Genomic DNA, 27,120 nt, shown 5'->3' with positions numbered 1-27,120 from the left:
TTGTTGTCAGTGGTTGTGTTGTTTCCTATGTGTATTTTATTATTGTTGTTGTTGTAAAGCACCCATTCATTATTCATCAGTTTTAGGTGCTGCGCTATATCAGTATGGCATAAATGTGTAGGTTACGATTAATTTCATAAGGCAAATAGGTGCAGTGCTGTCCGGTACTCTACATAGGAAGAAATGAGGATGGGGAGAGACAGGGTTGGGCAGGTCAACAAGGCCATACACAATTAAATAGACTAAAGCTCAAGGTAGGAGCCAGCCATAATCTTGGGAACCTTAGTTAATACAGTTATAGGGGTGAATTGATAGAAAAGAGTTCCATGGGAAGGAGCTTTGGTAATGCAGCGATCCACCACCAAAACCAGATGTGACTTTCTATTGCCAAAATGGGCATGGGTTGATTTGGTAATGTAAGTAATAAGTAGTATCTATCTGGGGCCCAATGAATCAAGCCCCTGGCTGCACCTGACATTGTGCACACATGTTGCCCCAGAAGCAGCCAGGCCTTTCCATCCATTCACCAAAAGTAAATACAGTGTCTGAGCACACCCTCTACACTCACAAGGAACACAGTATAATAATGTACCTGCGGCCTTTCTCTTTGAACGGTATTAGCCTTGTCAGTCTGGCAGAGGACTGGTGAAGGTCAAAACACGATTACAGTTCTAAAGGAGACTGAATCACCCATCAGTCTGTGTGTGGGTAGTGGGGGGTTACAGTCTGAAACTTCACCCCTCGGTGGGGATGTGGCTGTCCCTAAGGGTCACTGGGAAACTCCTTTCCCTCTCCAACATATTCAACAATGGTGAGCATTGCATGGTGCATGTGCAAAAGGACTGCTTGATCCATGTGTCCAGCTACCAAAGTTCTCCTCATTGAACAACTGATCACTGCAAGTGCAGTGTATTGCTGCAACCCAGGCATGGGCTTGGCATTTTGGTCTCCCTGGATATGAAATCTGTGGAGACAATTTTCTGACATATTGTGAATCTGGGGAGATCTGGCACTAATCCAGCACTGAATCACAGCGATTTGCAGTTTGTGATATTTAAAACGTCTTCGCCTAGAGAAAACATCTATGGAGTAAGCCACACCAGAGCAATGCTGGTATATATTTTGTGGCAACATAATGAAAGTGATTTACAGTGGCAATGCCTGCTTATTTTGTGTGCATGGCGTCAAACTGATTTACAGTGGGGATGCTGGCATACATTATGGGTACATCTTGATTAAACTGTTTTACAGTGTCAATGCTAACATATATTGTGGGTAGAACATAATCAAAGTGAGTTACAGTGGAAAGCTGCCATGTATTGCAGGCACTGCATCATGCAAAAATTATTTACAGAGGCAATTCTGCCTCTGCAGCATCAATAATGTGTTATTCTGCAGCAACGGTAACGTATACTGTGGATGCAGGCATAATGACAAGTTTGTAAATGCTCCTTTGACACATGGTGGTTGGTGAAATGGAATCAAATCAAAATTATTCACCAACCAGACAATGACTTTGAATCGTTAAGAATGTAGGTGCCTCCTTGAGAGACGTTTTTCCCCCACCTTCCACCAGCACCAAAAGCGACCTCTATCACTGAACATAAAGTAATGTAGGGGTGCTCCTAAGAGAATGTCCTATCTCCCTGGCTTGCTGGGGCCAGGACTGTGGTGGGTGCATGCAGCGTGAGAGGTGCACGTTAAATAATGGACTGACACCGGCTGAGGGAACACGTGTTCATTATTCCGTGATACGCACCAGTCCCTTTACTACGCATGTGTGCTATCCCTTCCTTCGTTGCCCGGTGCTCAAATCTATGAATCAAATGGAACATTGTGAAACATACAAAGTCTGAAAACTGACAGCCTCTATGCCAAAATCTGGGTGCAGTACCCGGGACTGCCTGAATGACAGTTGTCAGAGTTACTAAGGCAGCTTTAAAATGACCAAAAACGCAAAAGTCTGCTGAAGTAGCAGCATAAACAGGATTTTTGCAAAAAGGAATACAGATTTTCATTGTATTTTGATTCCACAGATTTTATGGCCAAGAAAGAAATGCATGTGTATGTGATGCAACAGATGTGGTTTTTTTTGCTAAGTTTAAAAGTGAATTAGTTTGGCTGAAGCTGCAAAACTGGAATAGCAGGTTTTTCTCACAGAAGGAAGTCTTTCCCCCCAGCAGAAACTCAGAGGCGTTAATTGCAGGGTAGGACAGAATTTGGTCTACAGAGGGAAAAGGAACAATGACAAGCTGCAGCTCAGGAAACTCGAAGTGTGAAGAGGGTCATAAATGGCCTCTGCAATGAACAAACAAGGAGGAGCCTGCTCCTGGACTGCAGGGAGACAAAAAGAGGCAGACACAATCAATCATCTGTTGCTAAACATTAACAAAGAACACTTTTTAAAAGACTTATAACTTGCTAGTCAAAATGGTGAAAAATATAAAAATGACAAAATTGTTCATTTAATTTCTGGCTGCACAGGTGAAGGGGTGACTGTTCTGAACAGCAATGGCAAGATATGTGATTTTACTTAATATATATTTCTGCTAGAATTGTGAAACTTTATACACTCATTCCCATGTTAAACACACACATGTGTGGAAAGTTGCATAAAAATTGGACATTGTGTTCATAGTGAAAAGGGCAAAAGTCTTTAGAAAGGGGAGACATGATCCCACAGCTACGGGGCTTTGAGGAATAGCTGTTATGTAAAATATGCAATCGGTGTATGTGATTTTTATAGAGGTTGCACATGTGTAAATATGTATTTTGCCAAAATTAGACTTTGTGTTCCAGTGGCTAGGGGTGGATTCTCAGCATCATAAAATTGTATCATAAAGATGACACTCTGTTTCTCTCCTCCTATTAAGGCAGAGAGTAGATTCTGACCCAATCACCTTTCAAAGGGGCAAGCCCAGCTAAGCTGGCCCATACATCCCCTTTGTGATGTCATTTTTAAGGCATAAATAGAGACAGCAGAGAGCACATAGGGACTCACTGATCCAGCCACCATCCTGATTCCGGTGGAGCACTCTGATCCAGCATTCTACATCCAGCTATAACTATTCTTCCAGATCCAAATGCCAAATCTCTTGCCAGCAATAGAGACTATTGATTTCCAGCAAGGCCCCAATCCTCAAATGTATCCTCGCCACTCAGTAAAGCACTGTGTGGGTGAGAAGTCCCTTTGAACCAGTATCCAGAAATTATCTGGCTTGCCACCACTAGGCTTGGCTGAGGAACTCGCCATCCAGCTGATCCAAATATCCACAGCCTAGGAGAGCCGATCCTGTGCCAATCGGCAACTGGCCTAGAAGTTCCAGTGCCATGCCTGAAGTGCTGTTTTTCTTAGCCCAGACCCAATCCTGACTATAGCTGACGGTCCCATTTAAAAACGTATCCAGTGAGTATAAATAGGAAGAATTGTGTCACATAGCATATGTCTTTTGCATAGTCTTGTCCCTATCTCCAACCCATCCTATCTTCCCTTCAGAACCAGTATTGTTAGGAGTATCTTTGTGCTGCCCATTTTCTCATCTGAAGAAGTCAGGTTTCCTTATCAGGTCGTCACGCTGATCCAGTGACTGTAATCTCTGTGTCGTATTCGCTTCTTCATAGTCATCCCCTAGTGTAAGCAAACTCATTTGTCATTTTTAAAAGTGCATTTCTGTTTTTCATTCTCGCGCCTATTTTCCAAAAACAACCTCCACTAAAAATTCCATAACTCCCTCAGTTTTTGTGATAGAAATGAAATTTCAACTTCTACTTGTAGCGAACATCCATATCCTTCCATAGCACCCAATGCGATTCACCCGCTATTGTGAAATCTGCGCAGCGAAAAGTTTGCCGCGATATTAAAAATCTGAAAGTTTTACACGTGTAAAATAGCTCTAAACTGCTTCCGACTTGAATTTTAAGATTTCAAATGTTTTCTTTGGACTAAATCATTGCTTGTGCTTGTGTGCAACTGTGCAAAGTGGCTCCCATAAGAATTTAGAGAAAGTTACATGTTTTTGTCCACATTTGGTGTTTTGCCCAGTCAATTCTAAAGACAACTTTAAAAGCCATTCTGACAGCTGGACAGTCAATTCCGTTTTCTCTTGTGTTTGAAAGGGGGAAAGTGGGACTGATATTCTGTTTGATTTGTGCCATTCCTGAATACCTGCTATCTCTTTACATTGCCTATTGGGGGTTGAGGGGTGTGCAGGTGGAACCTCTAACCACAGTACTTTCTGATCTGAACCAACACAAAAGTATTATTTTTTGTGCTGCATTTGTTTTACTCATTACTTACTCCTCGTGTATTAAATATAGTATCCAGTGTTCTGTCACCCCATTGGTGATTGTTGTTTATCTATTAAAACATATTGTGATAACATTTTCAATACATAAATAAATATTTACCTTTGCAAACCAGCCTGATTCCTGGTTCAGTGTGACCGGGGGGGTTTCAGGAGAAGGTTGTGATATGTGTGGTATATCGTTCAGAATAATGAACTTTTAGACAAAAATAAATAAGGATTTCAGTTGTGCACTACATGCTGAGCTTTGACTTGGGTGTGTGCCAGATTGAAATCACTTACAGCTTGCACCCCATGGTTCAACCGGGCTGCAAATTACTTTCATTGTTTTTCCTTGGGAGATTAGGACTGCTTGCACAGCCGATCTACTGAGGAAAAAGGAAAAAAGAAAAACAAATCCCTTTCCCTGTCTATTGCATGGGAGACGGGGAGGAGCACCAGGACGGAGAACAGAGTTCCGGTCCTTCAGGTAAATGGGGATTGAGGGCGGGGGTGGGAAGGGAATCAGGGGATTTTTGGGGGAGTGTGGGGTGGGGAGGCAGGAGGGAGAGGCTCCATGATGCCTCCCCACATTAACAAAATAAAAACAAATGGTGCCACCTGGGTAAGGACCTCGGGTGGCTGGGACACCTGATTGGTTGAGAGCCTTTCCACAGATGCAAATCTGTCTTAACAAGCATACATCCAGGGATGTTTCACTTTTGGTCTCTCCTATTTCCCTTTCTCTCTCTCTCATGCTCTTTTTCTTTTTATTTCTCCTCTTGCGTGCCCTCTCTCTCTCCAGTTCGCCTCTAACTCTATGCCCCTCGCCGTCTCTATTTGTATCTCATTCTCGCTATCATTTCTGCTAGGCTAAAGGTAAGGTTGCAGGGAGGTACATTGAGTGAATAGCCAAACCTGGTCATATTTTATACAATGACACATACTACAGTAGGTTATAGAATGTAGAAGTGAGCATGTGCAAATAATGTAAACAATATGCTTTGAAGGACCATTTTGATTTCAATAAATGGTTTCCATTTGAACCATTAAACAGCAAAAATATGAAAACCAATATCAAGAGTTTCAACATCAGAGGTCCAATATTTCTCTTGTATCAACAAGATTAATTTGTAGAAAAGATGAAAACGAGTGGGAGACAAGCAAAAATTGCCAGACCAAAACTCTGTTGTGGATTTTATCTTGGTCTGATTGAATAGCCTAAGAATGTAATGAAGATCTAAACCATCACTGGGATATGTCATTTGTTGGGGCAGCACAGTACCTCAACATTGGGTATGTTGGCAATTGATGGTGCTGTTTGGGAACATTCCTTAGAGTTCCCCAGTTTTGTTACAAAACATAATCCCTTGATTCTTAGCATGTAGGGCCACTATGCGTAAAACTCTGCATTTTGATGTATGTTTAGATGTTTCAATTAAGTTCCAAAAAGCATTTACTAAACCAACACTTGTTCTAGGAAGACATAACTCTTGGCACATCAACCAAATAGAATTTCTGTTGTATGCTATGCTTTATGTTTTAAGTCACTTGTAACACGCATGTTTCAATTGCAACCGAACAGCAAACTTTTACCCGGGCACAGCTGTAAACCACAGGCTGCATAATATGATGGGAAATCAACAAAAGTCCTGATTTTTTAATCTTTTATGAAAAATCTCAAAGGGGTCCACCAAGCGTATTTTGGTGGGAAGCTCATTCTGCAGTCTGTGTCCAATTTACAGAGAAGCGGCAGTTTCCTCTGGACCCTGAGCGAGAGCTAGCCAGCCAATGGCCGTATTCCAAACTAAGATGATTGGCCGGCGGATGTCCTTTCAAAAGGGAAGCAAGGTATGGTGGTGCAAGATTGTGCTTACATTTGAAGACCCAGCAAAGAAGTTTAAATTTGAGTCTTTGGAGGACTGGGAGCCGATGGAGTTCCCGCCAATAAGGTGAGATAGGGGAGTGAAGAGGAGGTCCCGAGTGAGGCCTGCACTCCAACCGGCCTTTTTGAAGTACCAGAAACATTCAAATCGAGATATGTGACATATGATGAGCAAATAAACCAGCAGAGAGCAGCAGTAGGGATCTGCCCAGTAACTATCAGAAGAGCAACACCTATTGAAGTACCAATAACCAGAGAACCATGGACTGGACAGTAAGGTATCCATTGAGAAAACCCTACCAGCAAATGAAAAGAAATGAAGATTGTTTAAAAACACTATCCCGGAATAAACTCAAAAGGCCTTAATTGAAGACGAATGGTGACGTCACAAGTGCCCGGACAGACTCACAGATGAAAGAAATGACAACCAAAAGATGACACACAGAGACGACACGCCATGAATAAGGATATTGTGAACTTAGAAGGAGAGACAATGTTGAAAAATAAAGAAACTTAAGCCATAAGCAAGATGAAGATATTCAACCAGCTAACGCGGGTACATATGCTTGGAACCGCAAGAAGCTAAGAAAACAGTGTGGCTTCCTATGCTTAGTAGAAGATAGACCGCGGCAAGCGCCACCTATACATATCTACCTCAACAAAGCACACTATACAAGTGCGAGTCCAATTTACACAAAAGCAGAATTAACTCAGGTTACTAGAGGTCAAACAGATCAGGATTCGTATTTCAGCTATAACGAGAAGAGATGGCTGAATCGAAACTCAGCAAGAGCAACTCGTGCCTGGGGAGCCAAAGTCAGAACAATAGAAGAAGCGAACACTAGCTACGCGGAATCGGAACTTAAGAACAGAACAGCCTATCTCAGAAAGGCCGAGATAAGGAGGCCCAGGCAGGTGGCAAGCCAAACAAGAATTAAATGCGCAAAGAGAAGGAAAAGTAGGCAGATTCACGGTGTGAGCAGCATGTGACCATCTGAGCAAGAAAAGGCATGGGTTCACACCTACACCTGGCTGTCGCCAAGACAGAGATATCATAACTTTTTTCTGACAAGAAGATACAGTTTCGAGACCGACCACAGCCCATTAATTGACACATAGCCACTAAAGTAATGATTGATGAAAGGGAGGCCGGGTAAATCTTGGGGCATCCTGCACCTGGCTGACCATTCTGCGTGCTGCTAAGTAAACTGGAGATTTATGCATGGGGTTGAAGCCAATCCAATCACAATGGACCAAATAATCTAGGGTCCTATAGATAGTAGAACCAATGAGACGTCGTACTCTTAGTGACGTCTAAAAGAGTAATGTTAGAAGGAAGGGCTTAAACGCCCACCTGATAGCGTTTATCCAATCCCCTCACCTCGTTAGCATATACAGATATAGTACCTATAGTAAAGTTACCTTTTCCCAACCAATAGAATTGCATGTTAACTTTTGAGTATTACACGTCAATGATGACAAATTTTGGGCATACATTTTTCTGTTTGTATGAAGTTCTCGGGAGTTGAAGCAAGACGGGCTATCGCATCACTGTTGATTTCCATGTTTCCCCGTTTTTTGTACTTATCATTAAACGGACTCCCCTTTGCCAAACCATTGAGTTGTCCTTATTGATTGGTGTTGGAGTAAGAAGATCTGCACCCCCATCTATTTCAAGGTGCAGCTATCTCGTCTTAGAGTACTGCAGAGCAAACCCAGACTCTATGGGCCAGCCGGGGGTCTCTCCAGTACACTTGGTAGCAGAGATTTGATGGTTTATCGACTATCGATTATTTGACTAGAGTAAGACACCTATTGGCCGTCGACATAAAGTAACTCTAGGTCTTCGGCAATATTACGAGTCCTTTGCCATTTGGCTGAGTAGACCGTGAAGCTCCCTGTAGACAATGGTAGCGGAAACAAGAAACTGCAGACAGGGCCTGAAGGGACCCGTTTTCCCACACCACCTTTCCCATTCCTACGGGCAGCTGAGCGAGCAAAAACCTAAAGAAGGTGGTAACAAAGGCGATGATCCCAAGGGTCCAGAGAGGAACAATGCAAACGGTGAGTGAAGAAAAAAGTGCTTTGGCAAACAGTGCATGCTTTAGAACAAGTAAAGGGAAAAGGTAACGTAGTGAGGAGGGAAAACAAAATATAGTTAGAAGTAGAATATATATATATAATAATAATAATAATAATAATAATAATAATAATAATAATAATAATAATAATAATAAATAATAATAATAATAATAATGAGAGATTACCGGGGTGGACACCCGAGAAGAGAGAGGGTACCATGGTGGACACCTGAGAAGTGAGAGGATTCGCCTTATTCCTGTGCTTTAATATAGCGGCCAGAAGAAACGTGCACCCAAAGTCCCACATAATGGGGAATGCATAGGCTACCACAACGTTTAAAGACGCGTGAAAGGGGTAGGTTTACACTCCATGAAGGAGTAATGATTTGAGGCAGAGATAGTTGTGCCCAGCTGTTGTCTGTCTAGTCTGTTAAGTGTCTGTCTTATATGTTTTTGACCACATATGTATTGAACATTTTTAAGAGAACTGTTTTAAAACATGTCTTGCAATTTGATGGCTGAGACAGAATCGCACATGAATTGATGTTTTTGAACAAATTGGAAGAGTAAAATTTTGTGAAGAATTTGGATTGGAGCTTACATTGTTTGGTGCTCGCTCATATTATTGGAAGTGTTGAAATTGCATGAAAGCATTGACAAGTGTTATATAAGAGGAAAGGGAACAGATGTAAGCATGGAAGACATTACTCCATTGGCACACTTATGCAAACAATTGCCAGAACATGCACCCAAGCTAAAGAAATATAGTACCGAGTGGGATAAGGGTACTGCCCACAAGATGTTTATGCCGTGGCTACAAAATGGGTCTTTATCCAAAGCCGTCTTACAGAATATGATGACATATTTGCACGCCACATATACAGGCAAGAAGTTAGAAAAACACCTTGCTGTTCTCGAGTTGTGGAAAATGTACGAACAGGTAAAGGAGGAAGAGCCGCCAACAGATTGGATACTTAATGTATGCACAGAGGGGGTTGTGACATTTACCACGCCACCTGCCCCTCCCAAAACGAAAATCAAAGAAAGTAAGGACGAGGGATTATACCCGTTGAGGGAGCTTAAAGCAGCAATGGGGTACAGCAACCCGCATATGAGTCACCTACACATAGTAGTGACGAGAATCAAGGGGGAGAAAAGGACAAAAATATTGCCTCTGTAGTCCCAAGGGACAAGGGGAGACACGATGATGAAAGGAAAGAACAGGCACGGACAAGTGCATCACTCGACAAGGAGAGAGAAGAGAAGAGATGGAAAGGGAGCGAAGATACAACTGATGAGATAGCATTCGCAAAAGACGAATGGATAGGAGGAAAATTCTATTGAAACTCGATGGGAAAGGCATTGATGATGCAAGGCAAAAGGAGAGGTTAGATGAGACACAGAGAAAGGGGAAGAGAAAGAGTTAATAGACGAAAGGATAAGAAGGAAATCAGACAAAGGTGAGACCAGCTATATCGCAAAGAGCAAGAAAAGCTGCTCGATCACAACCTAGGTGCAGCCTACAGTCAAGACAGACAGACACAGCAAAGGTTAGAAGAAGAGCAAAGGATACATGAAAAAAGAATAAGGAGAAGAAGAGATGAGGAAATATGAAGGGCAGATGAACGTAGAAATGAAAAGAGAAAGGAAGAAGATAGTGTCAGAGAAGAGGCGAGGAAGCGCAAAGAATTTGATGATGATATCGAATGTAAGCGAAGACAGGCAGCACGCAATCTCGAATATTTGGAGAGGGAAGTTAAAAAACCCGATCCAGTTGTAGACTGGGAAGACATTGAAGAATTATTTCCTGGGTACGATTCAGTACCAGGCACATCTAGGACTAATATTGAAGATGACTTTGACACCAGAAGCTGTATGACACTGAGGATGTCACTCGAAGTAATGTGAATAGGGAACTGTCCCTGGATAGATTAGAAATCAGTAGAAACAATGAAGACACAAGAAGTTGCATAAATTGGGGACGAACAATGTCTGACTCCAAAAGGGAGGAGCGCGAGGAAAACGAAGAAGGTAGGCGGAGCGAAAGATGACTCCCAAGGGAAAGAGGGATACGATGGTCAGACACTAGCGAGTCTGCACCAAGGGCATCAGAGTCGGCCACGCAGTCTGACTGACATGAAGGAATATATCAGGGCCAGAGGGGGGTGTCGTCACCACCCTATGTAGACAGACTAAGCACATTGCCAGGCAGACGGTGATGCAGGAATATCACCCGTGCAATACACAGCAGAACAATGAGAGAAGAGAAAAAGGGCTAGGTATTCCAATTTCCGCTACTAGAGAAGCGGGGAGTAAGACCACAATATATTCCATGGTCACACATGGATCGAGAAAACTTGAAAAACAAGCTTCCAATGCTGACATCGGGAGCCAGAAAGTGGATAGATGAGTTAGAAAAAATGACAGGAGGAAACACGTTAGCTATAGGGGACATTAAGGGCCTCTTAATCGCCATACTTGGTGAAAGAGCAGATGATGTGTGGGCACGAGCAGGCTACCCTAGCGTAAACACAATCAATACTGCGCATGACGTAGCAGCATTTAACAATTGTAGAGCAGCAGTATTGAAAGTGCTATGAGTACTTTACCCAGATACATCCGATATGGGAGCTATAATGACTTGAAAAATGAAGGATTCTGAAGATCCATTCATTTATATACAGAATTTCCAAGACGCGTGGGTGCTCGAAACGCATGAATCGTGGACAAAATCAATACCTGTGTTTTACCATATATTGTGCCAAGGCTTCCCAGAACCAGTGCAGAAACAACTCAAGAAATTGGTAGGAGTTGAGGCTAAACCTTGGGCTGAAATACAGTTGACTATCGCACATTATTGCAGACTGCTGCAGGAAAAGAATCGCAAAAAGGAGGCATCTTGAAAGGGTGAGGAAGCGAAATTGGTGCAGAAGAAGCTATCAAAGTATGCTCTTGAGGGAGCCATGCTAACTACCACAGCTGAACAAAGCATGCAGCAGGTGGCTAGTCCACAACAGAATAACCAGGGTAACATAGGGTTTTACCCACGGGGAAGAGAATTTAGAGGAAGAGGATGGCAGAGCAATCAGGGAGGTTTCCAAAATAATCAAGGAGGCTTTCAAAATATGAAAAATGGTAACCCTGATATATCAAATGGGCAAATAATCCGACCACCGCCAGTATGTTGGCTGTGTGGAATGACGGGGCATTTGGCACACACATGCAGAAACCAAGGCATGATGCAGAACGAAGAAATGGGAGCAGGCACGGCAAGTCCACCTGCAGTTTTACAACAGGGCGTTGCCCAGAATCAACAAGCGCCATGGAGCGCAACAATGAGTGCAACCTCAGAGCATGGGCAGTTTTCCACAAAGACAAACCCAACAGGCACCGTTGCAAGTGTCACACACGATGAGCACAGGGCAGACCCAGAACCCTGGAAGGGGAAGTAACAATGGGAATGGGGAAAATCCACAATTGCACAATGGGCCAAACTTGTATATGAACTAGGACAGCTCACTGGGAACCCTGATGTGCTCTATCCTATCAGTGACACCAGACCCTCATAGGGAACCTAGGGTGGATGTCATTATAGGGAGTAAAGAATATTTCTTCCTAGTAGACATGGGTGCAACACGCTCGTGCATACGTGAAGGCAAGTTTTCCTTGTCCGGCGATGCCATAGATACTCAGAGTTTTACAGGAGCTCAAAGTAGAGTTCCCTTTACAAACACACTCCCAGTCTCCATAGGAGAGTGCAAAATGAATGTACCTTTATTGCATTCGAGTCAGACCCCAGTAAACATTTTGGGTCGAGACCTAATGACAAAGCTGAACATGAAAATTTCATTCACGGAGGAGGGCATAGTATGCTCCACTCCAGGAATGCACTACTTAAATGTATGTGAATTGATTAGAGCCTACTCAGGACACATAGCCATGAGGGCCATACCATTGGAGCCAGAAAGTTTTGCATATGGCATGCGTGTGCTGATGGCAGGATTGCCAGGCCTTGCAGACAAAACCTTGAGAGCCCCTGATGAGTTCCTATTCAGACCTAGGATCGATGCATGAGGAGGAGGGACAGATATTTCCCTTGATGATACACACAGCTGCAGTGCGAGGAAATGTGATGTTGGTTGACGGTTACGATGATGGAGGCAGATAATGTGCACGATTATCGCCATTGAAAAAGGATATTGAGTGACTGACGATGATGTTCTGTTTGAAGAACAAGCAGAAATGGGAGAGACAATGGCAGAAATAAGCCTCACCTTTCTGGTAAAGACGATTAAGAGAGAAGTACCACAGAGTATCTTGTTGGCACAAAAACGTCCTGAATATTTTGATGAAGATATAGCTAAAGTGCCTGTCTCAGTGTGGACTACAGGACCCTATGATGTAGGCCTCTTGAAGGGGGTGGGAGAAGTGAAAATTAAACAAAACCAGGAGCAATTCTACCAATTGCCTGAGAATATCGCATGTCCAGAGAGGCAGATGAAGGGATTTCTAAGACAATTTCTGCCATGATGGACCAAGGCATCTTAGTGACGTCAGAGTCACCATGTAAAACGTCAGTGTATCCTGTCAAAAAATCAAAGGGAGGGTCTTGGCGTCTAATTCAGGATTTATGCCCAATAAATGATAATGTTGAGGCTGAGTTCCCTTTAGTCCCTAACCCAGCTACAATTCTATGTAATATACCCATTGAGGCAAAACATTTCACAGTGATTGAATTGAAAAATTCATTTTTCTCAATCCCGTTCCACCGTGACTCACAAGATCTGACGTCATTCACATTCAGAAAAATGCGTCTTAAAAGCACGAGGCTGCCACAGGGATACTGTGAGTCACCGTCTATTTTCAAAAGAGTCCTGCAGATAGATTTGAGCAATATTGCACTAGAAAGTGTCGTCTTACAATATGTGGATAACATCCTAATTTGCAGCACAACAGAAGAGCAATGCAGGCACGATTCTGTTCAGCTACTGACTATACTGGCTGAGAAAGGTTATAAAGTTGACAAGGAAAAGTTACAATATTGTCAACAGGAAGTGCTGTACATAGGCCAGCTGATCTCACATGAAGGCAAGAAAGTGACCCCAGAAAGGGCTGAAGCCATATTGAACACGGCTAAGCCACACACGATAAAGCAAATGCAGAGCTTTCTAGGTCTAGGCAACTATGTTAGGGCATGGGTTTTCGATTACAGCTCTTGTACTAAGCCTTTACTTCAGGCCCTAAAGAAGGCCCAAGTGACAAAAGAAAGCCATGGAGAAAGGGTTTGCTGAACTCAAGAGAGGGATTTGCACAGCTCCAGTTCTCGGAATTCCCAATTATGCAGAGTAATTTTTCCTGTTTTCACACACAGATGGCAACGTCATGACGGCAGTGCTCGCTCAAAGAACCTCCTTGGGATGCAAGCCCCTAGCATACTACAGTGGGAATCTGGACCCAGTAATGAGTGGCCACTTCCCATGCGAAAAAAAGTTTAGCTGCCGCAGCGTTCGCCATAGCGAAGGCGACAACCATTCTAATGGGATGCTCCATGACGTTGTACGTCGAGCACTCATTATTTGCCATTCTAGAGAAACCAAAGGGCACATTGACATCTCAGAGAGCTTCTGCTTATGAAGTGATCATATCAAACACATCGATTAAAATAATCCGATGTAAGATAGTGAACCCAGCTATGTTTATAGCAGAGCCAGTCACTGAAGGAGAGCCGATACATGACTGCACGAATTATGAAGAATTCTATGATGAAATTCCCAGGATAAAAGAAAATGCCTTGGCAGGAGGAGAGATCGTCTTTATTGACGGGTCTTCGAAATCAAACAAAGTAATGGGCAAAGATACAGAGGTGTTGCTGTGATAAAGCACACAGTGAATGGAAAGTTTCAAGTGCTTCTTAGTGCAAGAATACCATCTCATTATTCAGCACATGCTGCAGAATTATTGGTGTTGATACTCGCCATTGAGAATCACGCAGACCAGAAAGTGACAGTATATAGTGACTCCGCCTATGTGACGTCAACAGTGCATGCAGGCTTAGCGCGCTGGAGAAGTAGGGGCTACGTCTGAGTGGACGGCACGCCAGTGCAGCACACAGCCTTATTGGACAGGCTGATTAAGGCACTACAGCTCCCTGTGGGCATAGCGGTCGTGAAATGCGCCGCCAACACCAAAGGGACAGATTTTATCTCACGAGGAAATCACGCAGCGGACACGGAAGCCAAGCATATGGCATCCAAAAGTGAGACGGTTATGAGCGGAAGCTATCTATACCAATGGACTAATGATGCTTACACAAACCGCACCTGAGGGTTACAACAATTTGGGGCAAACACAGTTAATTGAGCTCCAAGGGGAGGCACCGCAGGAAGAGAAAAACCTGTGAAAACGTCAAGGGTGTTCCTTAAATCCCTCTGACAGCTTATGTCGACAAAACAGCACTGGTAAACCAGTAATGCCTATAGCCCTATTAAAAATAGAGCTGGAGCTACTACATTAACCAGCGCATATGACAAAAGAGAATCTAGCAGCAACACTCGTGGAAGACTGGTTCATACCGAATTTAGCTGAGCAAGTTGCATTCTTTATAGTGAACTGCATAATCTGCCAGCAATTCACCACTGGGCACAAATTAAAAGTAATGGGATGAGTCATCCCCAGGCCAAATGGGCCTTTTCAGCACTTGCATGTTGATTACGTTGACATGATTCAAGTATGTAACGGGTACAGATACTTAATTGTTGTGGTGTGTCCATTCTCTAGATGGATAGAGGCAGGTACATGTAAACACCCAAACTCTACCTGTGCGGCCAAATTCTTAGTGAGGGAAGTATTCCCCAGGTGGGGGGTGTGTGAAGTCATGAGATCAGATAATGGCCATCATTTTGTTAATGGAGTGTTCGAGCAGATTAACTTGCTGCGTGGTATAAAGCACACGTTCTCGTCGGTGTATCATCCACAAGGTAATGGGATCTGTGAGAAGCTCAACGGCTTGTTGAATGAGAGAATAGCCAAGTTGAAGCTTACTCTAAAGAGGGGATGGTGGCACTGCCTTCCACTGGCACTGTATGCTTCCTCGGAACCAACCTGGCTCCAACCATCATCTTACGCCACACGAGATAGCCACAGGAAGAAGAATGAGAACTCCCCTCACACCACGAGAGCTAGATGTGATGCTCAGTCTACAGGAGAGGTTTTAGGGTCTGAAATGCAACACTATCTGAACTGCATGACATCTTGCCTTACTGTAATTTCAGACCAGCTGCAGCAACGACAAAAAGGGTGCAGTGCAGCACAGAACACAGAAGGAGACACTACATCAGACTAATTTCAAGGTCTACATGTTCCACTCATCTTCTCTAGACACGCCATCCTTGTGAGGAATCACACAAGGAAAAAGTGTGACGAACCAAGGTTCAACGGACCGTTCACAGTTGAAGACGTTACTCCTTCTGCTGTCAAGCTACAAGGAAGAAGAGCTTGGATCTTCCTGGTTGATATTAAGCCATATCGGAGGAAGCCCCCTGCCTGCAACCCACCATGAAGAACCACAGCACGTGCAGACGAGATCCATGATGTGGAAGAAGGACGCATGACCAGCAAAGTAAAGACAAAGAACTTTTTGCAAGTTGTGGCTTAACTTGGACACTTCCTCTAAGCAAAAAAGGGGATAAGGACATAAAAACGGACACTCTGTGCATCCTAAGTTGCAGGGTGAAGAAGAATATTGTGCGTATAAGCCACAACATGTTTTGTTGATTTGAACTTTGAACTGAGACACACTTAAGCCTAGATGAAAAAAAAGAGACTATGACAAATTTTGACCGAGGATATTTACATTGGAAACAGATACAGTATCCCGATTCATTCAAAACCAAGACTTAATTTGGAAGGACTTATTGTGTCCCACAGTAGAGACATCACAAAGGACATGGTCAACTATTTCAACCTACTGCTAAGATCGTACCCGTCATTTGTAGGGAGGATCACCAATGTCACAGACTTTCTCCAAAATCCTGAAAACTTATAAATATTAGACAACTGCTTACTGTCATTGCCGAACAGTTTATTATACTCCCAGAGTACAGTGAGGAAGAATCCAATGCTCCCAACACAGGCAGAAATAGATGAGCTTATCAATACACTTTTCTTTCGCATAATCGAAGACTGTCCAACCATTGTCGGAAGAACGACAGATACACCAACATTTCTTCGTGACCCAGCAAATACTGAACATTTAAGCCATTTTTTAAATAAAATAATAATTTTGGTTGCACTACATACGACCGGACAGTGCAAACATTGTTTACATCCAGGGAAAAACATATGATCCTGAATCGTAACAAATACAGAACAGATGTCCTTGTCACTAGAAGACAGCAGATTGGCATACAACATCTTCTTTCACCTTATTGAAGATTTTCCAGAGCTAGTGGGAAGACCAATCAACGTTGACGTACTTACATTCCTCAGAGATCCAGTAAAATGTACTCAGCTAAACATGCTCTTGCATGGTATTATAGCTCAAATCAACATTTCCAATCTCCATCGAATCCTTAGGTGAAGATTGTGAAACTTTCCACAGAGGAACAGATCGAGGGAGCAGAGTCAAGAACTTTATTTGTTATATTTGTTGTCATTTTTCCCTATTTCTTCATACTGATCAGTGTCCAACATGTCCTCAGGACTGAAGCAGATTTGAGGGGTGGAATGGGAGCTCACGTATTTTTAACATGCACAGTAAAAGTGACTCACCAAAGTATTATTATAATCTATTTTTCCCATAGTCTTGCAAAAGAACTGTATCCTGCATTCAGAGACAATTGTCACTCGCAAGAGGGGGGACACTTGTGAAGCACCTGAAACTTTTGACACAGAACTCGAAGAACGATATTGGGTTGGGTAACAATAACATTGACATTTGATGAATGATCGAGATAGGGGACAAGAGCAGCAACCTGGTCCTCCCACAAGCAGAGAGGCACCCCCGCTTCTCTGGAAGAAAATGCTGTCGCCTGACCTAAAAGGGCATAATGTACTCATGTATTATAATTGTCATTATTTTTCTGTCATTAACGATCAGAACTGCATTTTTTTATTGGTGCATAGAGTGTTCCAGTTTCAGTGCACCCCCCTGATGATACACACATGAAACCCACAAGAGCACCCAGACCCTATATAGTTATTCCAGTCCCCTGAAAATCTGATAGTAGAGTAAATGAACTTGAAATGAACGTGATTAATAGTGATATGAACAGACTTATGGTAACGAATGAGCAGGAACGCCGGAGACAGGGTCAGCATGAAATGAATGAAGAAAAACACTGACAACTACATGCACACGCACACTGAATGCACACGAAACAGGCCTAGTATCAATAATCGCAGAACCACAAAGGAAAGGACCAGAGGAGATGAGACTGCCTGCCATAAGAACTTTCACAGAAGGTAGTGGGAGAAAACAAGAAGAATTAAGAGAAAGACCAACAGAAGCAGTCATATCAGAAACACTTAACCGAAGCGGCCTCAGAAAAACTCTCTGCAAGGACCCAAATGTTAGTAGACTTACTATTCCCATAGATAGCCAGAGTGAGGAAACGACAAGAGGAGCTGAAGAACAAAACAACAAAGACTGTATTACCCAGCACACATGTTCTAACACAAGGGACAAGTACCAAGTCTGCAATACAGGACCAGTGTCAGGCTGGTTGGCATGGGCATTTGCAAGCAGCAGAGAAAAGATGCATGAGGACCCAGAAAGAGCTGCCAGACTCTTGTCCACTGAAACGGCGCAGATGAAGAGGCCTGCACCATGGACCAGGATACCTGAACATCCTCCAGCTAGAAAAAGCCATACAGAGGCATTCAGAGATGTAGTTATAGAAAACTACAGGAAAACCGTAAGAATCAAGAGAAGCATGCATGAAGATAATAATGAACTAAACGACTACCTGGACAGCACAGCACATCTAGGAATCAACATTTGGTACCAGCACATGAAAGAAGTTGGAAGATGAAATTCAGAAGTAGAATGCTTTGTTTGTGAACTTCTACCATACACCATGGGGAAATCCAAGGTCTTCGTGAATGTAGAAATCGATGTCCCGACAGCACACTGTCTCTCACACATAGCAATGTGCAACACCAGAGGCCAGTTCATGGGAAGTAATGCCTCATTGATATGGGCAACTAAAACAGCTTATCCCGATGAAGATGATTATGTCCAGGACATTAAGACGAGAAATAGAGCCCATACTAGAAATCTCGTGATCAGGTACGAGAAACCCGAAGTTAAAGGAGCAGGAATAAAATGGGTAATAAACCCGAGACTAAATGTCCAAGGAAAATCTCCAGAAGAGGCTCAAATTTGGAAAGACAGAGGCCAAATGCAGATTTGGGGAACAGTGCTTTCACCAAACGGATGGGAAGAAGGACTAGTGATCTGCCGAGCATGGAGGGTCCTTGGAGCCTGCAAGGAAGCATTAGAACACTCACAGAGACTGTGCAAACCACTATGGCCAAAACTTACACAATTACTGACATGGGTCGAAGACAGAGGAGGACCCTTGCAGATAGTGCCACTAGAAAGCCCAAAGTTGTGCTTCAGGAACAATGGCACAAGGAAGATGGGAGAGAATCAGAACTGTGGACACATTTTTGAAGCTCCTGGGATGACTCATGTGACTGCAGTAATTATGGATCATTATTGGGCATGCGGATCCAAAGCAGACATCAGACTTCTGAAAAACTGGGGAGGTATATGCACATTAGTGAATGTCCACGTGCCAGCATTAGTAATCCTGAAAAGCGACCTGAACATTGACAGTTTCCCGAAAGCAGATGCCCACATGAGGAAGAGGAGATCTGTGGAACTGCTAACCCGAATGAAGAGAGAAAATTACTTTCTGCCAAATCAGAAGAAGCATTTCATGAAATCCCATATGAACACAGGCTGTTTAGCCTCACCCCATCAGTGTTCACGACAATCTTAATGCCAAGATTCCAAGTTGGAGCAAATACTAAATGGTTGCAGATAACCAGATGGGAGTTACTGCAAACCATCAACACAACAATAAAAGGATTCAATGCGAGCAAGGAAGAGTTAAGAGCCTTCCGACTGATGACTCTCCAAAACAGATATGTACTTGACATGATCACAGCTATGGATGGAGGAGTTTGTGCAAAAATAGGAGAATCATGTTGCACATTTACCCTTCTCACAACAAGGAAAATGGAACTTTAACAGCAGCTATAGGTATGCTGACAAACCTGCAGAACCAGATGATCAATGAAACTGATGAAGTTGATAATGACAGCTGGTTTGGATCAATGTTTTCATGGGTTCACAATGGATGGCGGATGCATTCAAATTCTTAGGAGCCTTGCTAGTGATGATATTACTAGAAGTTTGCGTTATCAAGATAATAATCTCGCATTGCCAGAAAACTGCGAAGAAAGCCATAGGGATGAAGATCATGATTGATGTCAAACCAGGATGGAAGCCCAGAGATCTGACTGATGAAGAAATAAGAGACTTTGTGAAGGCTAGTAAACACGCACCAGAAGACAAGAAGTTTCTTTAACCCAGGAAACGCAGAAATTATGTGGGAAAATGGATTTATTGCAGCCCAAAAGGAAAATGTCAGCTAATGACATGGAACAAAGACGAACATGTAAGCACAACAGGAAACCTGAGAGGAGTGATATAAATATGAACCCCAAAGAGACACTTCTTCAGACCATCATGTACAAACCCAGAAGATGAAGATGAAATGAATACAGAAGAACCAAGTAAGGTGAATCCAAAAGAGGAAGCAGAAGTGGTCGATGACTCGACCAGAGGGGGGAGTGTAGAGGAGGTTCCGAGTGAGGCCTGCACGCCAACCACCCATTTTGAAGTACCAGAAATTTTCACACCGGGATATGTGACGTATGATGAGCAAATAAACCAGCAGAGAGCTGCAGTAGGGCAGGCGAATAATACCTACTGAAGTACCAATAACCAGACAACCATGGACAGTAAGGTATCCATTGAGAAAACCCTACCAGCAAATGAAACGAAATGAATATTGCTTAAACACTGTCCCGGAAGAAACGCAAAAGGCCTTAATTGAAGACGAATGGTGACGTCACGAGAGCCGGGACAGACTCACAGATAAAAAAGAAACGACAACCAAAAGATGACACACAGAGACGACACGCCATGAATAAGGATATTGTGAAATTAGAAGGAGAGACGATGTTGAAAAATAAAGAAACTTAAGCCATAAACAGGATGAAGATATTCAACCAGCTAACGCCTGTACATATGCTTGGAACCGCAAGAAGCTAAGAAAACAGTGCAGTTTGCTATGTTTAGTAGAAGATAGACTGCGGCAAGCACCACCTATACATATCTACCTCAACGAAGCACACTATACAAGTGCAAGTCCACTTTACACAAAAGCAGAATTAACTCAGGTAACTAGAGGTCAAACGGGACAGGATTCATATTTCAGCTAAAACGAGAAGAGATGGCTGAATCGAAACTTAGAAAGAGTAACTCGTGCCTGGGGAGCCAAGGTCAGACCAATAGAAGGAGCGAACAGTAGCTTTGTGGAATCAAAACTTAAGAACAGAACAGCCTGGGCCTTATTACGAGAGCGGCGGTAAGGGGTTAACGACGCCGGTAATAATGCTGGTGCCGTTAACCCCTTACTGCCGCATTCCGAGGTCCCTTAGCGGGTCCCACTAAGGCCAGCTGGTAAAAACAGCCGTCCTTAGCAGGAGCCGCTAAGGGACCAGGGAGCTAATAACGGGTGCGCTATTTACTGGCCCGTTATCAGCTCCCTCCCCATTCCCATTGAGCCCTATGGGGGCTCGAATGGGAATGGGGAAGGGTTTTTTGAATGGGGACTTACCGAATCCTCCAAGGTTGGAATGACCCAGTAAGTCCCCATTCAGAGAACCCGGACACGACTTTGGAGGCAGCCATGGTGCTAATAGCACCATGGCTACCTACAAACTCATAATGACCCCCCTATCCCAGAAAGGCCGAGATAAGGAGGCCCAGGCAGGTGGCAAGCCGAACAAGAATTAAATGCGCAAATAGAAAGAAAACTAGGCAGATTCACGGTGTGAGCAGCACGTGACCATCCGAGCAAGAAGAGGCACAGGTTCACACCTGTCGCCCAGACAGAGATATCATAACTTTTTTCTGACAAGAAGATACAGTTTCGAGGCCGACCACAGCCAACTAATTGACACATAGCCACTGAAGTAATGATTGATGGAAAGGAGGCCGGGTGAATCTTGGGGCATCCTGCATCTGGCTGACCATTCTGCGTGCTGCTAAGTGAAGTGGAGATTTATGCATTGGGTTGAAGCCAACCCAATCACAATGGACCAAATAATCTAGGGTCCTATAGATAGTAGAACCAATGAGACGTCGTACTCTTAGTGACGTCTACAAGAGGAATGTTAGAAGGAAGGGCTTAGAGGCCCACCTGATAGCGTTTATCCAATCCGCTCACTCTGTTACCATATACAGATAAAGTACCTATAGTAAAGTTACCCTTTCCCAACCAAAAGAATTGCATGTTAACTTTTGAGTATTACACATCAATGATGATGAGTTTTGGGTATAAATGTTACTGTTTGTATGAAGTTCTCTGGAGTTGAAGCGAGACGGGCTATCGCATCACTGTTGATTTCCATGTTTCCCCGTTTTTTGCACTTGTCATTAAACGGACTCCCCTTTGCCAAACCACTGAGTTGTTCTTATTGATTGGTGTTGGAGTAAGAAGACCTGCACCCCCATCCATCTCAAGGTACAGCTGTCTTGTCTTAAAGTACTGCAGAGCAAACCCTGACTCTATGGGCCGGCCGGGGGTCTCTCAGTACAGGAGGAATTTGATGCTTAGCTTAGCTACCAAGATGTTAGAGAGGGCCTACACTATTATTAAGAAACCCTCAACATTTCCTCTCTTAAGTGTGCTGTGATGAAGCCCCATATACTTTGGGATGGATCATTGTCTCAGGCGTGCTGCCGTAACCCCTCGCCACCCAAGTTACTGCCTAAGTTTAAGCAAAGGGCAATACTTTGGAACTGGAAATTATCCCATGCACTCAATAACCCCTCCCAATAGCAATACGGTTATAAATACATGTGGCACGGGCTGTCCGAGAGCATGATACAGAGTAAGTTACGTACCCGTAATTCCAGTTCTCCGGCATTGGTATCTTTCATAGATTCACATGCTTTGAATAGTCCCGTCGTCAGGCCGGGAGACAATCCAACGCTGGAGATAGGTACTTGCTGAGCGTATGGGGCATATTTATATTAGGTCATCCCCCTATGTTTAACTTGTTTTGATTTGGTTTATTGTGTCCATAATGTGTCAATTACATAAGACAGCCAAGCAAACAAAATTGCCTGTTGGCCTCAAAACGCAAGAAGTAGGAATGTATTCATGGCTCAGTTAAAATGGTGAGTCTTTGTTTCATTCTTAAATGCTGACAGCGATTCAAGTGAATGAAATTGCAGCCAGTGACCACTGAAAAAAAAACACTGTCGCTGCTGGTATTTTGCTTGGCCACATGGAAACCCAAATCATTTCATGCCGCGGAATGCAGGGTCCTGAGGGGAATGTTTGGAAGAATTGCACTAGACCCGTATTATGGCGCATGGTCATGCAGGCATTCAAGACCTTACATTCAATCTGCCTATAAGTAGGCAGCCAATCAGAGGCTGGGCATCTGAAATCTGAAGTTGATGCAATTTTATTTATTTATTTATTTTTCTTGGTTTTCAAGAAACCTTTACAAAAGTGACTGTTTACAAAAGTTACAAAGTCGATGCAATTGATAAAGGCAGCCCTGAATAGGTAGTGGTCTGAGCATTCTGGTGATTGACTCAGAGGTTGTCTATAAGGTCTACTGAGTGTTGATGTCCCGTACAGTACCTGCTAACTTTGTCTTCTGCTCTTCCACAGACTAAATGGCAATCCAATCGGATGGCCAGGAAGCAGGTCACCATCACAGTGACCCAGAGCATTCAACAGATTGACAACTCGGGGAAAGTCTTGGAGACATCGCGGACAACCCTAGAGCTGACGAAGCCGGCTGCGGACAAACCCACAGAATAGGGCGCTGAACTTTCTGGGGTGTCGCTTATGGAAACAGCATTGGGAATGAGGACTAGACGGGTGAAGACACCTCTCCCAGCTTTGATATGTTTTATATATGCTATTTAAGTGTGTTGTTATCCTTTTTCTGATTCTGTGAAGGTCACCTTAGAAGGATTTTTGAAATAAGTGGCATTTTCTCCAATGACAATGTTGTGTGCCCACTTTGTGTGCATGATTCCATTGTCAGAAGACTGAGCAATTACATACATCAAAATACAGAGATCCGTTCCATAGTGCTGTGTGGGTACTTAGGAATAGTGCTTGGAACTTCCCCTTTATTACAGCTTTGCCACCTCATGAGAGTTCGTCAAATTTAGTAGTAATCTCTTTAAAGTGTGCATTCCTCCAGCTGTTTCAGGTTTGTGTGTCTGGCAGTGCCTTAAGTGGCCCTAGAAATCGAGCCGGGGCCCATCGAGGGGGCGTGGCCTAACAACGGGGTCTTGATGGGCCGTTAGGCCACGCCCCCTTGACGAGCCCCGGCTCAATGGGCTACTGGCACCCCTGCCAGGCAGCCTTTTGTAGAGATTAGCACCCTCTCCCCCCTATGGGGGAGAGGGTGCTGATCTCTGCATTTATTTTGTATAGGCTTGCCTGGCAGGGGACAGCGCCTCGCCGATTCAGCCTTAATGGTGGTGCTGCCCCTCGCCAGCTGGGGAGGTGCAGCGTCACCATTAAGGCTGAAAGGGTGAGGCCACTGGAAGCAGAGGCCTTTTTCCTAAAGACTGAAACTCCCGCGAATCCGCGGGAGCTTCAGTATTTAGAAAGAAAGCCCTCTGCTTCCAGCGGCCTCACGTTTCTCCATAATGGTGGCGCCGGCCCACGTGCATCCCTTGATTAAAGGGATGCCTCGCAGGTGCGGCGCCACCATTATAGCTGAAAGGCATTTTTTTCTGAAGCCTGAAGCTCTCGCACATGAGCGAGAGCTTCAGGCTGTAGAAAAAAAATGCTTTTTCGTGTAGTGGCCGGGGTTTCCCGGGGAGATTAGTGGGCCCCGGCAGGGCCCCGCCTCAAAACGAAATTTCGGAGCCTGCCGGGGCCCAGCCCCGGCAGGCCCCGGCCCACTTAAAGCCCTGGTGTCTGGGCCTCTGTGACTGTTATCAAGCAATGCAATTGAACACGCTGCAGCATCACGTATCCAACAATGCATTGAATTAACAAATGCAATGCCTTCTGATGAGGGTCAAAGAGCACGTGAGGTCACTTGCTGCACTTTCATTGACAAGTCGAGGTCTTTGCTGATGTTAATTCCACTGTCACTATGATTTTAGTGAAATGACAACACTGCCAACACCAACAAAATTACAATTTAAAAGAATCAGAAGCAGACATTCAGTTGAACTGTGAAGGTCGTGTTTTTTAAAGTTTCAATTTATGAAATCTGTGAAATATTTCGATGGGATCAGTCACTGATTTTGCATCACGTTTTGAAATTCGTCACTTCCGGTTCCAACCCTCTAACCGTTTTGCTTTACGTCCTCCAGGAAGTGATCTCAAACAGTTTACAGCATGCCTTACTTATGTTTTCGTTGTGCTGACTGTGACAACTGACCTTTACCTCTTGTCTTTCAGACTGCGAAGGCCTCAACTTGCCTGAAATGTACATGTTTGCACCTGTGTGATTCTTATATCTATTGTGATACGCTCTGCATTCATAAGTGTGAAATGCCATAATGATATTAAAATGTGACTCTGTGCCAGAAGGATCAGGTGTGAACTTTCAGTGGACCACTACATCTCTCATTCCAGGGACCAGGCCACCCCTACACTACTTTGCCTGGGCCAAAATGCACACACGCCTTCTAAACCCTTCTGATCAATGTTCCCAAACCTTGAACTACGGTCCCCCGAGGGTGTTCACCAACAGCGCTTTCAGGCCATACCAATGGGATATAGGAGCTATACAAATGACAAATTACTTACTCTTAAAGGGTCATGGGGACGGCGCATGAGAGCTTTCTGCTTGTGGCTTATCTGACTTCTTCAGCATAATATTGTAAATAAAATGCTTAAACCAATGTCTCTGTGTGTCTCTCCTGTAACAGATCTCCGGAGGATAGCTCAGGGGCAACGTGCTTGCCTTGGGAGCAAGACGACACGGAGCACCTCAAGTTCCCTGGGTCCTTGCTTAGAAACCTCTGGGTATTGAGCGTGTTATAAATATCACATCAAAACCTATCATATCAAAGAAGACACAGCAAGAGGCTCGCTGTCCCTATGCACTTAGGGCCGATTCAGAAAGAAAATACTCAGACTTACCCTTGACTGAAACCTGGAATGAACTATTCGATTCCCTAAGACGTTTGCAAGTAAATTGGCTCTTTGCGTTCAATATGCGCTGTTCTACATAGAGAGCGCTAGCATTCTAGGGTCCTGTTCAAGAGATGCACGCGTTACAAGAATGTACATGTCAAGCAGATATTGTTCTATGTTAAAAGTAGTTTTGCAATTGCTTAGATCCATTGTATACACGGTACAAAACTTAAGAAACTAAACCTATTAAATAAGAAAAATAAAAGGTAACCCAATACATATACTAATATGGAAGAAAACAACCAGGGTGAGACTGCGCCCAATTTCAAAAATATGATTTAATAAGCAACGCCCTTTAGAATGACGCATGTTTCGGTCCCTTTGTAGACCTTTTTCAAATCAGGGCTAAATTCAATTATATGGTGAGAAAATAAGTGTCAACAGTAACAAAAAAAAACAGTAACAGAAACATTATGTTAATTCACATTATTATACATACACGTGATGCAAATTAAAACAATTCGATATGTTTGATTGTGGAGAAACAAAAATTCAAACAGTCCAAAAATAAGAAAAGCAGAAACAAGAAAAAGTGCAAAGCCAGACAAAAATAAAAAGCCATACAAAAATGGGTAGGCAAATGGGGAGGACATGTAGGGTCAAGAGAAAGGAGCACAGGACTAAGTTAGTTTGTAGTTCATATGTGGTCTCATTCTTAAGTTAAGAAGTAAAGCATGGATAATGTTAATATTACCTCGGTTTCTCTAGTTCCCCTTTAGTTAAGTTTTGCAGAGAGTGTCTGCTTATTCCAATTTCGGGTTAGATCCCTTGAAAAAAGTGAATGCATCATTTAGCGATATTACTAATAAGGATTGCAGGTCAGGTAATCAGGTTTAGGTAAAAAACAAAAACAATTTCACCCTTTGCCCAGAGTTACATTGGTGTATTAGAGTCTGAACCTGTTCATCGGTGCGTGTTAGTAAAATCTCATTTAGCAGCGTGCTTATTATTATTAATTCATCATGTTTAGTTGTTGGATTTCATTCTCTTTTATCTTATATTTGCTGCTTGTTGATGCCTTTTGCTTATTTGTCCCGGGTTTGTATTGTTTGTATTTGCACCTTTTTGTCCAAGGGCCAAAGGTGCCATGTAAATGAATAAATAAATAAATATGTTCCCTTGAAGGGAAGTTTTGGGTAAAAGAGTTCCTCTCCTATTGATATGTTATGTTATGGACATTTATAGCGCGCATGTTCTTTGGGAGAAGGAAGGGTGCCTCTTCTGTTAATCCAAATAGACCCAAAGTAGGGGTGGGAAAGCGGGATGTAATGGTTTCTTGGCCAATTAGTAGCCAAGAAAGAACAGAAACACCAGGTCTTCTCACTTTTCACCACATATCATAAACTGTGCAATATAATAAATAATTACCAGCAAAGGAA

General features: G+C 43.4%; 1 protein-coding gene across 2 annotated transcripts in view; it reads left to right on the top strand.

Moving 5' to 3' along the window:
• LOC138453110 (brain and acute leukemia cytoplasmic protein-like) overlaps window positions 1-26,883 on the top strand; it is a 490,913-nt gene extending 464,030 nt beyond the window's left edge. For both annotated transcript variants that reach the window (XM_069605640.1, XM_069605639.1), the window contains exon 4: window positions 23,237-26,883. In XM_069605640.1, coding sequence (XP_069461741.1) covers window positions 23,237-23,389 — 153 coding nt within the window. In that variant the 3' untranslated portion in view covers window positions 23,390-26,883. The remainder of the gene's footprint in view (window positions 1-23,236) is intronic.
• The last annotated feature ends 237 nt before the right edge of the window (window positions 26,884-27,120 follow it).

The sequence above is a fragment of the Ambystoma mexicanum genome, chromosome 4p (genome assembly GCF_040938575.1).
Source record: "Ambystoma mexicanum isolate Mex_15411 chromosome 4p, UKY_AmexF1_1, whole genome shotgun sequence".
NCBI classification, from domain to species: Eukaryota; Metazoa; Chordata; class Amphibia; order Caudata; family Ambystomatidae; genus Ambystoma; species Ambystoma mexicanum.
Note: the sequence above shows the minus strand (reverse complement) of the source record. Positions and strands in the feature narration are given on the sequence as shown.